The 18,838-nt window shown below is 39.1% G+C and overlaps 1 protein-coding gene across 1 annotated transcript; it reads left to right on the forward strand.

Moving 5' to 3' along the window:
- The first annotated feature begins 415 nt into the window (after positions 1-415).
- On the forward strand, positions 416-5,521 carry skida1 (SKI/DACH domain containing 1). Its single transcript, XM_078234500.1, has one exon. It carries the CDS (start codon positions 472-474, stop codon positions 2,929-2,931), a length of 2,460 nt encoding a protein of 819 aa, XP_078090626.1. The 5' UTR covers positions 416-471; the 3' UTR covers positions 2,932-5,521.
- The last annotated feature ends 13,317 nt before the right edge of the window (positions 5,522-18,838 follow it).

An 18,838-nucleotide genomic window follows, 5' to 3' on the forward strand; every position in this document is an offset into this window, starting at 1 on the left:
TCAATTTTTATTGCATCACCTGTCAGTGACATCCAATCAGAGCTGGCTTTAGGGGAATTAATTGATGAAGGTGTCTCCCGACGAACTCACTTCACTCTGTCATCTTATTTGTGGGAGAAGCAGCGGCGGGAATAGCAGCTGCATTTTTTTCTCTCTCTCTTCATTCTCTCATACAATACTGTATATCCATGAGTATTTGGAAAAATTAAAAATCGCAGGTATAGCAATGCTCATAATTTGAAAATGAAGCTTCAGATAAAGAACACGCGATGCTGTTTTTAAAAAAAATATATATTTTTTTGTACCATATGTTATGTATTAAATATTTCCCAAAGTTTTTTTTCCTCCTTTAATCAGCTGTATCGGAAACAATAATTATATGTGTTTTCAAACAGGATGCCATGAGGAATGTCCAATTCTGCAGTCGATGTTCTTTTTCCAGCGAATGTGGGACATAATTTGGGTGGCGAAATGGGAGACTTGGAGTCGGGTTATGAAGAAGTGGATGGCGTGAGACTTGGCTATCTTATCATTAAGGGGAAACAAATGTTTGCGCTTTCCCAAGTATTCACTAATTTGCTGAAAAACATACCCAGGACGACCGTGCACAAAAGGATGGACCATCTCAACGTGAAGAAACATCACTGCGATTTGGAGGAATTGAGGAAGCTCAAGGCAATAAATTCTATTGCTTTTCACGCAGCTAAATGCACTCTCATCTCTCGGGAAGACGTGGAAGCCCTGTACACTTCGTGCAAAACCGAACGAGTTCTTAAGACCAAGAGGAGGAAAATAAACAGAACATTGCTATCAACGGAACTCAACCAGGAGAAAAGCCCCGGCGATCGCTACGCAAGTTTTTTGAAAGAGAACAAAGTTTGGTTGAGCTTGAACGGGAAACCCCAGCCCTTGGCTGGGATGAGCAGGGCAGGAGCAGGGCAAGGAGACGGCAGCTCGCTACCGGCCTCCAATCTACCTCAGTTCTACAGCAAATTCACCAGCCACAGTTACACTGAAATGATCCGGTCACACTGCAAAATCCCCCAAAACTACGAAACTGCTGAAATATCAAGCAACTGTGTAGCACTTCACACGAACCACTCCTTATTTCGGAGCATGATTTGCAGGCATCCCGTGTTTTACCAATCCGCCATCGCCTATTATCCCAAGTCGCCCAACGCTACTGGTTTGACGTATTACTTCAGGCGCAAGAGTTCGTGTGAAATCACTCAAAAACATTTGGGGAGTGCGGGCACGGCCAAGCGAGTCCTGCTGGCGGCAGCTACTCCTAAATCTTGCAGGGCTAAAGGCGGCTATCAGCGCTTGAACAAATTCCATGTTGCCAGCGGATTGCATTGTAACCAGGGGCCCTCGCAGGAAAGCTGCAGCAGCGACTCCGAGTCGAGCTCCTTCTCGGGTCGCGCAGACAACGACTCGGACTTTGGGTCAAGTTTGTCCAGTTCCAGCAACTCGGCTTCTTCGGACGAGGAGGAGGAGGACTCGGTGTCCGAATCCTCCGACGTGACCTCGGCCAGTGACGAAGACAGCTCGTCTGACTCGGATTCCAGCTCCGTCTCCAGCCAAGTTTCGGTTCAAAGCATACGGTTCAGGCGCACCAGTTTCTCCAGCATCTGCAGCAAACCTCTGGTCTTAACACAGCCGAGTTTCCACTACCAGTTCCAATCCAAAAGCAACAATGTATTGTATGAAACAGCCAGTAGCGATCTCCTGGAAGGGCGAACTTCCCATTGTAATTTAAAGTCCGCAACTATTGTTAAGAGAAACGAGCAGAACTGGACTATTAAGGCACACAACGTGTGCTGCTCAACTGGCTATGGAAGTTGCTTTGCCGAGATAAACAACGACAGGATATCTGAGCTCGCCTTCCCACATTCCGAAATCTCACATTATCTGAAGAGGACTGACTCGGCGAGTAGCTGTGCTAAAGAAGGGGCCCCTGCACCTAACCCAAAGGGAAACACCGAGTTTCCACAACAAAGAACATTAACAGAGTCAAAGAAATGCCTTGGAGCATCTATATCACACTGTGCGGAAGAAAACAATGTGACAATAGTTTCCGAGCCTGCAGACAAGGATTCTCATTTAGCGGTAAACACAGAAAAAGAATCGAAAATCGGCAATTTCATCGCACTATCCTCAGCTTTCCAGAGTTTAAACTCGGACAGCAGTCAGGGCTCCGGCGTCCGCATCCAGAGTGACGGTACAGACATGGGCAAAGCAATTATGCACAATATTACAGTGAAGCTAGAAGAAAATAGCTGCGAGGAAGAGTACGGATATGTGACTCAGCAGCCCAGGAAGAAACTCAAGTACGCGTGCAATGTATCGAAGCGAGCAGTCACCACTTTAAGGGAAAATAAAATACGAGACTGTTTTTCGACTAAAGCAAAAGAAAGCCATGTGTGCACTGAAAAGGCAACCACGTCCCAAAACGCATGCAGACGGAGCGAAGACCTTCAACGCACTTTAAACATTCCAGTATTAGAGGACTGCGAATTTCGAAACGGTGCAAGGATAAGAAGGAATTACAGGACTTTAGTGTTGGGGAAACAGCACACTTTGCAAAACTCGTCAGTCAAAACAATTGTGAAATCAGAGAATCCGCGTCTTACAGGTAAAACAGATGTGCATGAAGGAACACTAGAAGAATTTGCTGGTACAAATAAACGTAAACGAGTAGCCAATGGTGTAGCATCCACGGTGAAAAGGCCATTTAATTTCATGGCAAATTTTCCCTCTCCACCGTCACTAATTATTGGCAACGATGGGGATTTGTGCCCTGCTTATTCACTGAACTCTACTAAGGATCCCGAAGCACCTCAGAAGGCCCATCCCGTGTGGAAATGGCAGATGGGTGGTGCTGTAATACCTCTCCCGCCTAGCCATAAATTCAGACGATTTAACTTATGAAAAGAGATATTTTGGATAAGGAAACTTCTGCTTGTGCAAATTTATATTAAAAGAATTACTTTCCTGTTTTCTTTGCCATGAGCCATGACCGGATATTAAGTCTCGACATACAGCAAATTTTCATATTGGAATATTGTTTTAAAGACCTAAAAACCTTTCCGTGTGGATTATTCTTTTGATTTACCAAACACTGCTATCTACTGACCGAGGCATTCCACCGTACACTTTCTGAACTACTAATGTCACTTTGAGGTTGTTTTACACTTGTTTTCAAGCATAAAATAAAAAAAAAATCAATGTTCAAATTATATAGTCAGTACCTCCACAAGGTTACTGCACACTGTACGTCAGAAGTCGACATAGTGAAATGTTAGAAATGAGCCATTAAATTTATGCACTACAGTTTTAAATCGCAAATGACTTGATGTTTTGCCTGAGTGATTGATTATGCTGTATTGAATCCGTGGCAAAGTATGAATGTGTGTTTAACTTAAAAAAGGAAAAAAATGTACTTTAATCTAAGTCAATATGGCCGTCATTCTATATAAAATAAGCTTTTATCTTGAAAAAGTCCATATCATTAGTGCTTAGATAGATAAGCGTAAGCAGGTTACTGATTTCAAAGCTTTGTTGTCTTTAGTTCTTAAACGTAAAATAATTGCTTTAAATGCTCACCATTGGAACTCTGAGAATAGCTACAAAATTAACCCTAGTTATAGTGCTAATGTTTCATAAGTGTTTTCATCTGACCTAACTTTATACAGACTTGCACACAAGTAACTAAGATAAAAGCAACAAAAGAAATCACTGATTAAGGAATGCATACAAAGCAGAATCAATCAACAGTCAGGGATTTTTAATTTTGGTGACCATTAGGTTTTAACATTTAACTTGAAGACAATGAAGAAATAATACAGGCACATGGCCCACCATGCAACTTACAGCTTTCAGGCCTTACAAAGACTCAGAAACTAAACTAATGCTGCGTGTGATGCTGATAGTAAAGATTCGTCAAACATACCAGGAATGCTGCAAATGACAATCATTCAACCATATTTACATTTACACAAAAAATCGAAGCTCGTAAATCCAAACTGCATTGGGTGAATTGGGTGAGACATCTTTTATTTACTGTAGTCAGGGGGCTTACTCCACAAAATCTAGTGTTTGCACTGTTAATATTATATAATTTAGCCTTGCATTGTAAAGAATCATAAATGATGTAGATGTAGCTGGACCTCATTTGTTTCTTTTAGAATCTAATATGTTATTATTTACACAATGCTTGAAGTGCAAGGGGTAAAGTCACTTGGCATTTTAATTTAAGAATTACAATTACATGGATTGGCAAACAGTATGTTAATTAAATATTTTGCACACAATGGGAGCGTTTTAGTTCTCTGAGATATGCAAGATAAGTGTGGTTGTTTAAAATAAAGATGTTGTAAACTTTGTGAAACTGAATCAAAGGGAAATACACAGAAATGAATGATTTAAAAAATATGTTACATTCGTGCTTTGCACACACTCTTAAGTGTCTAGGTGCATGGAAAGTGGTAAATGGTGTTGGTAAATTTACTTTCCAGGATGCATAACCAGGTCTGGCAATATAACAGAATTACAAAGAGAACAACCACGTGAATAACAGAAACATAAAACGAAAGTTCTCTTTTGTTGTCACTATCTTCTGCACATCTTTTTATGTACATGACTTACAGTCAAATATTTATAGAATTGTTACATAAATGATGAATCAGAACGTGCAGAATAAAAGTACACTAGTAACTAACGGTGCTGTTAGCAGTGTCAGTAGATACCACTTTGAATCCCCCTATCACCACAGACTAGTCCCTTGTTATATCTCCCAAGGTCACTCGATATTCGAACCAGACAGTGGGTAATTTCAGCTTTCAATACTATCCTCTATGTTTCTCATGCACCATTAATGTACATGTTTTTAGAAACGTTTTACAATAATGGGTAAAACAGTAGCTTTTATTTTTACTTTATTGTAATCCACAGCGAATTTATTCCTAATTCATGTACATAAATGGGTGAAATTTTCAACCAGCAAAAAACGCATGACACATTGCTTATTTAAGTTAATGTGCTGCTAACTGTAGAGCACTTTGCCATTGTTGACATATGTGACTTATTAGCAGTCTATATTGCAATGATTTATCCTAAGAGTCTTGGTTTTAAAAAGGGTGTTCTCATTGGTCAAGCACTGATTAAAAACCATTTGAAATACTGTAAAATTAATGATGGAAAGACCATCCAACAAATGTTACTTTCTCCAAAAGAACTTCACTTTGTGTTATTTTCCATGCAGACTCAATAATTATTCACCCAGCAGTCATAATTTAATGAAAGCAGGTATCTCTATGTGTGTAAAGGGTTGTTCAGAAGGTCAAACAATGATTTAAGTATATTCATATAGGTGATGTAGTTGAATGCATTTTGGTGTTGAAACAACAACAGTCTTGTATGAACATTGAATTCACACGGTTGTATTGAGTGATCTCGATTTCTTTCAAAAATGTGAAAATCATTGTTGCTGTGCTCTTCTACGTTATAAAAGTTTTTTTTTCATGTTGCCCTGCTAACGCATTTTTTGATCTGCTTTAACACGTCCCCACCTCTGTTTTAGCTCTTTTTAACTTTGAGGCGGCCTGAAATTAATGCAGTAAAAGGCTGGTAAATTTTTGCATGAGGCTCTCACAATAGGGGTTTAGTGGACTGACAGTTTCAAAACAAGGCCGCTTGCCTCTCCAGATGCTTGGGTTTCTCTCACACCATCCTTCGTATTTAATTCTCCGCCGCGCATACCTTAGTTTGCAATGTAAAGATTGCAACAGCTGTGTTTGCAAACAAAGACCATTTTCAGGGTCAGTGCCACTTATTTTATAGTTACTAAAACTGGTATGATCTGCGAAACTGCAAATGCCTATGTTCCACGGCAAATATAATGAATGGGCTACATTGTTTAGCTGGTTGGTTGAAGGGATTATACGTTAACGTAAAGGTTTTGTCTTTCACATAATGATTTATATATACATATACACACACACATAATGATATGTATATGTATATAAATCTGCGTTCAAATAATGATGATGATTATCCCAAACAAGCTGTTGAAGTAAACAAAACAACAGTAGTAGATATCTTCTTATATCCTGTAGGAAATGCTTAAAATTTCCGCCATATTGCTCCACTGATCTCAAGGTCTTTGTTGTTATTCAGTTAGAACTAGTGTTTACTGAATTTGTGACTACCTCATTAGTTTAGGCGGAACAGATCTTCCTTTTAGTGTGATTTATAACATACGCTCCTCTGACATTTTTTTCTCCACAATATTAAGCAGCAGCATGCTAAGGAATAAACTGGAATTAAACTCCATTAAAGATGGCGAATCTGTGTGTGGTTAGCAATTTGCCCTCTCTTTCCCGCAGTTCACATGTTAATTTCGCTGTTAAGCAGGGTTGTCCAGTTTTCTTTTGTGCTGCTGGCTTGCTGTTCCAAAAGCATCCCCAAAATAAAGCAAATTAAACTAAATCACAGCAATCTAAGCATCAGCATTCCTCCTGATCGGAGTTAATGAAATTCGACAGTTAATAACGCCGATTAAAAAAAAACTTTACATCTTTAGGTTTCAAATCCACATTTTTAATCGTCTAATGGGTTTCTGAAGTCACGATTAGGCAGATAAAATAAAAGCTGCTTTGGGAGTCTGAATAGGATGAACTTTATGACAGCAAACATTAAAAACGTTTAGATCTGCAATAAAAAAAACTCTCACAATGAGACACTTTGATTTAATGCGGATAGCATCGGAATGCAGTGGATGGAGTTTGGTTAAAAATACGAGATGGGCACAGCTAGAATGCGTGTGCGTCCCCTGAAACCCAGTTTACTTACAAAGCGTGTGAAATTACGCACTGCTCTGCTAAAGACTGGATAATTTATCGTAAATAGTCAGCTCTTTGTAAACGACTTTATTATGTTGTTTCTTGTTAATTGTTGAGAATCCCCATTGTTAGATGTGAATAGGTTTATGGGCTAACCTGGTCATTGCTGCAATCAAGAGACAGTAAATGCTTGCAGTGGCGTGCCTTAAAACACAGGAATCTAAAATGCAATCTGGGCGACCTGTTCACAAAAAAAAATTAGGTGCGCTGATACACTGGGCTGTCATGCTTAATGAGCGCAATACCAAAACGTTATATTGAGATCAACAGCAACCCACAGCTGTTAAAATGACAGTACGAGTCTTATGATCTTTGTAAATTACCAATTTGACACAAATCAATCTATGAAACCGGCTTTTATTTTAAATGACTCCACATTTGTGACATCACGTCCCTTCTTCAGAGTAGAATTAGCCCGTCTTGGATTTCAAGTTAGAAGGAAGGAGATAACCTTGTGCATGCTCACACATTCTACCCAGAGATAAAAAAAATCGACAGAATCAAATGATTGAATACAGATTACTGCTAATTTTAATAGAATATGTCGTAATTGGATTCTGGTATTGTGTGAAGTTTCTGTTTGTTGAAATATGGAAAATTCGTGTTGTACAGACGACCCACTAAACACACTGTTTACGGATTCAGGAACAATTCATCAAAGAACATTTGTGAAGCATTTCACAATCAATCAGGAAAATCGTTGTGCTATCAAATTATCGATTTTATTGGAATCTCACGGTTTAATCTTTAACATCGCCCCTTTATTGTCTTAGTTTTGAGAGGCTGGCGGAGCCTGGAGTATTCGCACGTTAAATTTAGAGTGTTTTTAAAACTCCCAATTTTGAGAACAAACAGGCTAGTTTCATTAATCTGCGATTGGTATTCCCAGAGACAGCAAAGGACCCAGCAGGGGAACAGACGCTAGTGACACGTGGGGTCGGGATATTTTCCAAAAGTGGAGGCGTGTTAATTCTTTACTTTCAGCGGCCCTCTACCCGCACTCGTGTTGCAGTCACGCTTCGCCTCTGAATATTTTTTTTCTTAAATAATGTAATATAGGTGTACGTACTACAAAACATTCAGTTGTGCTAATGATTCAACTACGAGATTGCAATAAAGTCAATCACTTAGCAGTATTACTGTGTTTTATCATTTAAGCACACAAACAAGATTTATGTTTTTAACTGTAGGTGATTGAGACTCTGCTACAAGAGGAAACAGGGACAAAGTGAATCTGTGTGTCAGAAAAAAAAGTTGGAATGCTCCTTCCTATCGTAAAAAAATATAAACTCTGCAGAACCTGAAACGTGTTTATAGGAGCCATCGGTTGATTAGACCGACTCGCAATTAATGCAGTTCATGACTTTGGCTAAACTATTACAGTCCTTTGTTGAAAGAAGATAATTGTTTCTGTAAAATGGTGCAGGTCACAATGAAACATCCGTTTTAGGGATGCGAAAAATATTGGAGTTTGTCGTGGAGTGTTTTCGTGTCCTGTTTAATCACTCAGCATACACCCCTCTTGCTTCTGTACCAGTTTGTTGTCTTTACTCGTGGAATCCTTTTTTTCTTAAACTGTAAACGGATGAAGGTTGACTTGCTTGGTGCAACTAAAGAGATAAGCCAAGCTTCAATAAAAGGTAAACGGAACCGCTCAGAAAATCTGTTTAGGCCGGATCTCTTAAACATGCCCTTTAACGATCTGTTCGATCTTATCGGTGCCAGTTTTCGGTAACAGTCGATAGAAAGTTTGAATGATTGGTTTTCTACTCCGAGAGGACAGCAGGTCTTTAGGAAATTCTCGAGGTTTTCTTGTTTACGTTGAATTAATTGTAGAATTAGAGCTCTCCCCCCACCCCCCCTGTAATCAGTTGTGAGTTTACATCCCATAAAAACAAGTGATCTAGACCGACGGAAGCACCGAAGAGACGTTAATCTTTCTCTATACTTGTTATTTTTTCCACAACAACCTACACTCGTTTTAGCTACTGTAAAATCTGCATTGTGTGTTTGTTCTGTTACATCTCGGCCACAAGTAGCATTGTGGCTCTTAATTATATCTTTCGAGAAATAGGCTCTATAGGCGAAGATGTAATTTCTGACCTTTAATAGGATGGATATCTGAAGATATGAAATAAATAAAAACTACACGGTTCATGTAGCTAACTTGTTTTCGAGCTACCCGCTAAACTTAAAGTAAAAACCACACAACAGCAAAGAGGTCAATCCCATCAAAATAAAACGTAGGTTATATACGTCTAAAATAAAGGATATATTACATTTTAAAGATTCTCAAAAACTAATTAAACTGTAGTAATAAAACATTAGCTGTTTTTAAGCTATGAAAACAAGAAACGAGTATCAAGGGGGAGGGGGAGGGGTGGTAATCACAGCAAAGAACACAAGACCTTCCAATGAATTGGCAAGTTATCGGCAGTATCTAAAGAGATTCTGGGCAAAAACAATAAAATTATAGTTTCTTTGTGATTAACTTATATTCCTGCATGGGGCTCCCTGGGCTAAACATCAATTGCATTATATGTTATCTCTGTGTAAAAGTGTGGAAGCTTTCGTCCTTTTTTTCTTTAAACTTTGAAAATTGACTTTTTGTTTTACAGTATTCGGGTCTGCGAGACTTTAGTAATGCGTCAAAACCGCACATTATTTTTTTGTTTTGCAATGGTAACATTGCTACCTTTTACAAAATATCTTACACAATTAAATCTGGAATTGAAGACCTAGATGGGAACTCGGAAGTAGAAATTAATTTTCACTTTAAAATATGTTGCTATCAATTATGAGACAGGGCGTCATAGTCACTGCCACTAGTCTCTGACCAATAACGTGGTTATAGTTTGCTAGGAATTTTGACGCGTAGAACTGTTATGCACTAAGGACGAAAAGAAGATCTTATGCACCTATCACTTGTGCTAGATGTGGCAGGGGTCATAATCTGGGTTACGATTGATGCTCACACTTTGTGAGAAACTGCCCAAAAGCTAGGACTGCATGTTCGCCTATATGCTCAAATATCCTTTTGTATTACAGAAAATAGGGGATTTAAATATCATACACAATTATAAATTTAAGAGACACCATCAGCTCTCTCCGAAACTCAGGGGTTAGAACAAACAAGCTGGATCTACATCAATGGTTTTCTCTTTGTTCTGGCTCTACACCGAACAGCTGCTTTGGCGAACTCTGCATTTCCACTTCATGTTCGGCGTTAAAGTGCTAGCCGTTGATCCAATTTTATTCTTAGATAGAACTAGACAATGAGTATAATGTGTTTTTAATAGTCTCAACCGGTTCAAAAATAAACTGCATTTCCCACTCTTTAGGACAATGAAAAAAAAACCAAGCAGGTTGGTTTCGAGTAAGCTCGGTGCATGTTTTATACCCGGCGCACTGATAAAACACAGCATAGAGAAAGACTGGCACGGGAATAAGACATCCAGCACACCAAGCCCACTCTTTTCATAATATTGTGTACAATTTAAACTGTCGTGGCCTCTCCTAGAAATATTAATATCCTGAGCAGGATAAACATTCACAGGTAAAACATTTGAGAAAGGGAGAGAGAAGAAAGATGACATATATTCCTGACCACCCACCCTTGCCCGGTGGTCGCAATTGTGATACCTTGCATTAAGAAACGACGTGAGCCCAAACTCAACGTACTTTGAAGTCTACACATAGGCACATAAATGTACTGGAATTTATTCAACTTAATTTACTAAGTACCCATGATAAAAACAGGTATTGTAAAGCATTGTGTTGGGCTATCCCTTATTTTAAATACGTGTTCTGGGAAATATATTTGGGCGAAGAAGGTATTTTTGTAACACTTGCTAATTTGAGGAGTGCGATCGTTTAGCGAGAACTCACTTTCATTTATCAGATGCTTGGGAATGGTACAATAATACCAAAGCCCTCTCAGCTATCTTCTGCAGATTCCCTCTGGAGTTTGGAGAAAAGGAAAGGTTAACGTTTGTTTTTGGAGGCAACCCCAACAAATGGGATTAGCAAAATAGCAATAAAATTTCCTGTTTTGCATGCATAGAGATTTGTGACAAGGAGGAATATTCAAATTGGAAGTTGAAGCCGAAAATTAAATTGGAATGACCTTACTCTAAAACCTGCTGAAGTCAGTGTCAACTAATATAATTGCAGAGCAAGGCGTGGAACATTTCGCCTAGTTTCACGTTTCTTCTACATATTCATAATTCAAGCTCAGTATCTCAGCATTAAAATTGACCTCTTGCAGCGTAAACGTTCCTAGCCGACAATGTAAATACTCATGTTTAGCAATGGGAAGTGCAAATATGGGGGGGAGCAGCAATACCTGTAATCATAGTCACAATCTAGGGTGAATGACAGAACTCCACAATGAATGAAAGAAAAGGGCACTTAAGGTTCAGTGGCTTGTATGATGAACTTTTGTAAACTCGAAATAAACCCGAGCTGTGAGGTACGCCAAAATGTGCTGTCGTGTTGACCAGGAGCCAACATTCCTTCAACTTCTGTATCAACGCTCACATTGTGATTAAACGTGGACGATCCCTTTAAGCTGTTTAATATATTGCACATTTATCTATCTACCGGAAAGATAAACGCTTCTGGCATCTGCATGTTCTGGCTGTCGGGTTTTACTTAACAAATAAGAAGATGGACCTGATATCCTGCTATAGAATGATATACAAATACATCATGTCTCTCTAAAGAGTTCCACACTGTGTAAGGTCGACATTTTACTGTGTTCACTGTTAATTCATGCAGTAGATATTCTGCAGGAAGCCACCTCACCTAAGTAGTGATATTTGGAAAACTTCGGATTCCCCCTCTTAATTTAATACACAAACCTTTCTAGGAAGTAAGACTTTAAACATAGTCTCCAGTCAACGTAGCTGAATAATGAATAGCATTCACGTTCACTTTCCAGCAATCTTTACAAAAATTCAGAAACAGACGCAAGCATCTGGCAGGGCGTACAGCATACTTCAGAATTCACCATTGTTACCAGACACCTTTAACAACTTATTTAAAGGACAAAATCCAAAGATGGCGAGTATGTTTGGACTTGTAGCTTTATCTTCTTTGACTGAATTATTTTGGAAATCCATTAAAGCTCCCGAGAAGGCAGGAACTAGAAAGCACATGACAAGGATTCTACCCCAGATAACCAAAGATAAGAATGATAAGAACAAACAAAAGAGTACACATAACAACTATTATGCCAGAGGGAAACTCCGGTTGGATGTTCAAATCTTTGTGCTGCACTTAAATAGAAGGCGACCACTTAAAAAGTCATGTATTAGTCCTATAGATTGGAATCCAGAATCAGCGTACACATTTATTTGGAGAAACTTTTGTATATTTATCCGGTGTGTAAAACCCTAATTACCGATGTCGCCAGAAAATGCCAGTCCTTATCATTCCACATAGTCGGTAAATAGTGTGAGATCAGGTATCTTCCCAATGATACCAGAACTCACAACCGCCGCTTTCCCTACATTTGCAACCTTGGAAAAAGAAAACGGAATTAAATATCTGATATGAGGCAGTGTCTCGCATTGCTTTAATGAGATGTACCACACTGCTTCTATTGGGTTTCCCGTCTGCATTCATTGTCCTTTCCAGTGGCTTGATTTAAATAAACCCAGAGTAGTCTCAAAACGTGCTGAGTAAACACGATTCTGTTTGTAAAGCGGCAGGCAACATCTCTAGCTGAAAGATTGGGACTTTTTTCCCCCTCTCTCTTGGATTTAACAAAATAATGACCTACATTACGAATGAGTGATCAGACGGCCATTTCATTGTAAGTTAATATAAGAGGAAAAGCAGTGACGTTGGACACAAACAATGGCATTCTGAATCAGCTCCTTTGATTGACGTTTGGGCTGCCCGACCTCGGGGAATAGGTTTCATTACGGAGAAGCACGCGAACATTAGGTAGGATTATTATATGTTTTAGGCCCAGCTTTACAGCCCTTAATTTTATTTCAATATCGCACATATCCAAAAACCAAAACAAAAATGTGGCGGGTTGCGGCAGGAAAAAAAACCAAGATAAAATGCAACGCCCCGACTTGGACACACGTTCCTGCCAAATACATTCAGTGCTTTCGAACGGTAAAGTAAGATTTTTTAAAAAAGATTAATAAAATGTGTTATTTGCGCCACCCTAATGAATTCACGGCGAGAGCGGACAGCTAACACGGTGGTGAGCAGCCCCATGTTTTACACGACTTCATAAAAGAGGCTTAACTTCCACCTAATTCACAGGAGAAGTATTCAATCCGATTTTCCAAAACTTATTTTTAGGAAAGGCGTGTTGGGAAAGTACGTTTTCCAAAGTCCCAGTAAATTCGGTCACCTGGATCGGCAAGAGTCAGGGATCACCAGGATTCGCTACCCTTAAGAAATCCCAGTCACCAACTCTGAGGGTCACCCAATTTTTCTTTTTTAAAAAGTGACACACAATTCTCCAAAGTGCCAATTTTTGTTCCACCTCCCCCCCTTTTTTTGCTTCAAAATTCTTCCTCCTGAATCGTGGGTAGCTCAGGGCAGAGAAACGACAATGGGGTTGATGCTGAAATCTCTGACTTTTTAACAGCTTTATCGCTGTGATTTCACTTGGGGTTCAAGAGCTGGTAATAAACTAAACTCCCCTGGTCACGTTAACAGCTTCACGAACCGCAGAATCGGGCAGCGTGAACTCAGAAGGAGAGAGAGAGAGAGAGAGATGGGAAGAATCCCTGCCACACGCAGAACATTCCCATTCTCCTAACTTCATCTGGAAGGATTAACTTGCACTAACTGTTTTACAGTTAAATCGCTCTCGAGATGAGAAAATCTCCGCGTGAGCTGCATCTGGTTGGACATGTGAACACGTCGCGACACATGTTTAACTTCGCCTTTCGAAACGGTTTCAAGAATAAAAGTGGTTTTGTATCCGGTGGTTGTCGCCTATCATTACTTGTGGATCACCCTCCTCATTACTTGTGGATTCCACCCCCCCCCCCCCCCCCCCGCTTTTGTTGTGTTGGATTATATTGCTGTAAATCGCAGGAGCGGTTAAATAAGCCTACATGTCCCTTTCAGGAGAGCAAACCTGCAGCACCCCATTCCGGAGAGAAAGGGAACTGCGGAGAGGCGCCTGCAGTCACACTGGTCACAATTTAACCCCTTCCAACCTCACACATTGACCAAGCGATACATTTTATTGAGTGTCTTCTCTTGACTAACAGACGTACCATTTTAAAACCACAAAATCAAAATTAGACTGATAATACTTATCTGTTCCGACATATAAATAAAAACAGAGTCTTGAAGACTTTACACAGGCTAATTTGATATATTCGTAATTATTATGTTATTAGTCAGAATCGCGTTGACAAAAAGTTTTTTAAAAAACAATTTCCAGTTCGCAGCATTGACTTTTTTCCTCGCTCCTATTCCAAATGTTTTACAAGTGCCGAGTCGTTTTTTGCTTCAGATTGAAATAAAACATTAATCTGAGATTGCAAGCGGAGCGTGAATAGAATGAAAAGAAAATGACCCAAAACGTGTCTGATGGGTTGCAGGTTGAGATTCCGAGTCGCTGAGGAAGGAAGCCCCATGTATTTCACAGGCTTCCTGCATCTCGCCAAGAATCTCTAATCCATATCTTCTATCAAAATCAGGAGCCCGGAGTTCCGCTGATCATTTCAGACCACGTCAGCTGCTGTACGAAGTGTAGAGTTGCAGCGAAATGCAAACACCGTTAACAATAATTCCAAATTGCTCCGTAGTAAGTATTGATTTCTGGTTTATTTTCAAAATAAAGAATTTGAACACCCCTCCAGCTGTTTCAGCTGCTGTTAAAATGAGCGGAGTCCCTCAGCGTTAGGATCAGCGGACATGGTAACCTTTAAGGACTGGTGTTAAAGCGCACAATACAACTCTACATGCTAGTCCTCTCCACACTTCTAGTATTTGACCCTCATGAAAGCACAGTTCACACTTTTAAAAGTTTAGAATCCAATTATGAACCAGACGGGGGTCAAAATAAGAACGTTCTGCATCCTAAATTGGCGTATTACATCGAGACAATTTTATTACCGGTTTCAACTGCAGAACCTAATTTATAACTGCCGAATGCATATTCGCCAATGAAAATTTAAAAAAAATAAGTTAATCTTGCAAACAAACTGGGAAGGAATTTAGTACAAAACGCAGTCGATGGATTAACTTCGCGCAATAAAGGCTATCGTTGCCATTGAACATCCTGAAATTCAACATGTTGAAATTCGTCACCCTTTCTCTTAAATGGCAACGAATCTGAAACAAGGACCCACGTGTAGTCTAAAAAGTATATGGAACCGTAGAGGTTTGGCGCACAAAGGGAGGCCACCCTGCCTGCGTCTGCCCTTCTCCAGAGTAATATTTATTAATTTAAAAGTGCGTTACTTGTGGTCAACATACCGTCTATAGATGTGGCATTGCATTCAAACAAGTAACCAAACTCCCAACCACGCATGCAGGAAGAATATGCTGTTACATTTGCAATTCGCACGAATTTCCCGCGGGCGTGTTAAATGCTTTTAAGTGTATTTAGTATCACGACCTGCACTTATTCCATTTATCATTTCATGCCAAGCATCACATTTTATTTCTACAATCTCAGGAATGTTATTACTAGGTAGTTAAGTGAAGTGCATGTGCTTCTTCATTTTATATGCAGTTCCACAAAATAGACAGCCTTGGATTTGCCGGTGAGTACACTTGCTAGGATGATAAAACGCTGTAATTCCAAAAAAGATCAAACTGCACTTTTAGATGTCCAGATGTGCTAACGTGGCGGTAAAAATCAAAGAAGGTATTAACATTCAATAACAATTTTAAATGATAAAATATACCCCTGGTAAAAATAATGTCATGATGTGGAGATGCCGGCGTTGGACTGGGGTAAACACAGTAAGAAGTTTAACAACACCAGGTTAAAGTCCACAGAACAACTGGGGTAAACGTTCTCGTGCTTGCTATGTGCGAACAACATCAAAAACATAATTGAAAGATGTTTAAGATATTTATCTATTAGTGTCACAAGTAAGCTTACATTAACAGTGCAATGAAGTTACTGTGAAAATCCCCTAGTCGCCACACTCCAGTGCCTGTTCGGGTACAGGGAGGGAGAATTTAGCGTGGCCAATGCACCTAACCTAAGTCTTTTGGACTGTGGGAGGAAACTGGAGCACCCGGTGGAAACCCATGCAGACACGGGGAGAATGTGCAGACTCCACACAGACAGTGACCCGAGCCTGGAATCGAATGTGGGTCCATGGTGATTGCAATAACATTTAAAAATGGCAATCATAGGAACTCTTCCTGCTATGTTTATGATTTCACTGACATAGTGGTTAGAAAAAGCAATCCTTTCTTAAGTGGCAAAATTCTTTTTAATATATGTAAAACATCAACATATCTCTATTTGAGAATATCAATAAACATAGGCTTTGGGCAATAAGAACAAAGTTCAGGTGATGCACAAATGATCAGTCAGCATCTGTAACCAGAAAATGAAGGTTCTGACTTTTTGAAGTCTTCATCAGTTTGAAATGAAATGAGCTGCCCTTTGACTTTACTGGTGTTGACTGACTTACTGTTATGCACATATAGCATCTTTTTCCTATTAGCAGCAGTGAAGAACTAGCAGCCAACTGCTGTGCATCAAAGATCCTTTAATCTTTCTCAACTTAAAACTAAAACATTATAATTATAATAATTATAAGATTATTATCGAAAAGAGGGACATGTTGCCAAAGATTTAACTTGCATTCATCAGGACAAACACAAGAATGCCAAAATTTCAAACCATCACAACAGTTTATACTACAGGAGAAGATTGTGCTGACTGGTTGGCAAGTTGACTAATTGGCCAAGGCATTGCTATGGAGAAAGTAATGGGGAACTATAGGTACCCAATCTCCAGCATAATTCAAAAAAAGGAATACAATAAGGAAAATTATATAGTCAATTGTTAATTTTAAAACTGCAATGGTTAGGTTTTTGTTCGCCAAAAGTATCAGAGGATTTGGGGCAAAAGGCAAAAGGGGTATATGGCGTTTAGTCACAGTTCAGCCATGATCTAATTGAATGGTGGAACAAGACCTAAATGGCCTACTCTTGTTCCGTGTTCCAAATGCTTACTTTTCAGGCTTTGATTACTGCTGTAGCAGTTCCTATTTAATTACCCAAGATGCAAACAAAAAAAACAGCCTTTTCTCCACTTTTGCTAACATTTGTCAATATGTTGTGGTAGGAATCCTTAGAGTAACACAAACACAGCTGATAGTTTGTTAGTGCTTTCTCCCCTTCATGTTTTCCAATTACAGCAAAGAAACGTGCAAAGATTATCAGAGTTAAATACTTTATTTGGAAGCCTTTCAGCCAGTTAGTTGGTATTTAGCACCGCACAGGTGAGCTCCTCAAGGTTCAGACGTAGAATCATAGCATGCTAGAGCATGCAAACAGAAACCAGAATTCAACTCATCAAGTCAAACTCATTCAGTTAGTAATTTTTACACACAAGCAACATAGTATAATCCTACCCTCCTGCTTACTTTTCATATCCTCTAATAGTCTTCCTTTAGAAGCAACTGTTCTCCCATTTTAAATAATTTCTGGATTCTGCTTGAACAATAATTTCTGGCAGAGAATTTTGCATCCTGAATACCATGTGTACGGGTGCTCCGGTTTCTTCCCACAGTCCAAAGATGTGCGGGTTAGGTTAATTGGCCATGCTAAAATTGCCCTTTAGTGTCCTGAGATGCGTAGGTTAGAGGGATTAGTGGGTAAAATATGTAGGGATATGGGGGTAGGGCCTGGGTGGGATTGTGGTCGGTGCAGACTCGATGGGTTGAATGGCCTCTTTCTGTACTGTAGGGTTTCTATGATTTCTATGATTGTAATTAATTTCTTAACCTTCAATTTTGCCGATGATGATTTTAATTTTGTGTCCCCTTGTTACTATTTCACCAACCAGTGGAAAAAAAAACATTATTGATCTTCTCATGACCCTTCATAATCCTGAAGGTTTTTAACTTCTTCCCATTTGTTTACTTTGAAGTACATCTTCTATTTATTAGTTAGCCTAATTCTTTTTTTCTGTAATTTACCATACTTCCAATTTGGTGTCAACAGTACATTTCAACATTCAATTTTTAATTCTAGATCATTCATGTATGTTACAAATAACAATGGGTTTAACAAAAACACCTGTGCAACATCACTTACCACATCTTTCCAGTCCATGATAATCTTCGTTACTCCTACACTCTGCTTAATACCTATCAACAAACTTTCCACGTGACCATATCCCTCTTAATTACCCTCTGTTTGCACTTTACCAAATACTTCTGAAAATCCATATAAATCACCTGCGCCTCAACTCCTTTATCTCTCCTCCCTGTTTTTTTTTACTAATTCAAAAAGGCTGGTCAATCTTGATCTTCCCTTTATGAATCCATGCTAGGAATCCATCCCAGATTAAGTCATGTTTTTCCAAGCGCTTAGCAATTTTATTCTGTGTCATAAGCCCAAGCAGTTATCCAACACCCTCAAATGAAATTAACTGGCCTATGACTTCCTAAATTAACTGTATTTCCTTTCTTGAAGAAAATAATCCACATTTGCCTTGCTCCAGTCCCTCAGCAATATTTTGTTACAATCCCTGTAGAGACTGATAACTTTTAAAAAGATATTTGAATTTCTTGTGACTGACTGGAAGGATCACATGACAAGAATTAACATTTTAAAGATTTTTAAAGCTAAAAGCAACATTGCCTAAACAATATTAAGTAGGAAACTTATACTCTAAACTACACAGAAGATCCCCCAATTAATTTTTGGAATGATCAAAAATAATTCATCCATGGTTATACATTACTCTATGC

This window comes from Mustelus asterias, chromosome 2 (assembly GCF_964213995.1).
Source record: "Mustelus asterias chromosome 2, sMusAst1.hap1.1, whole genome shotgun sequence".
Lineage (NCBI taxonomy): Eukaryota > Metazoa > Chordata > Chondrichthyes > Carcharhiniformes > Triakidae > Mustelus > Mustelus asterias.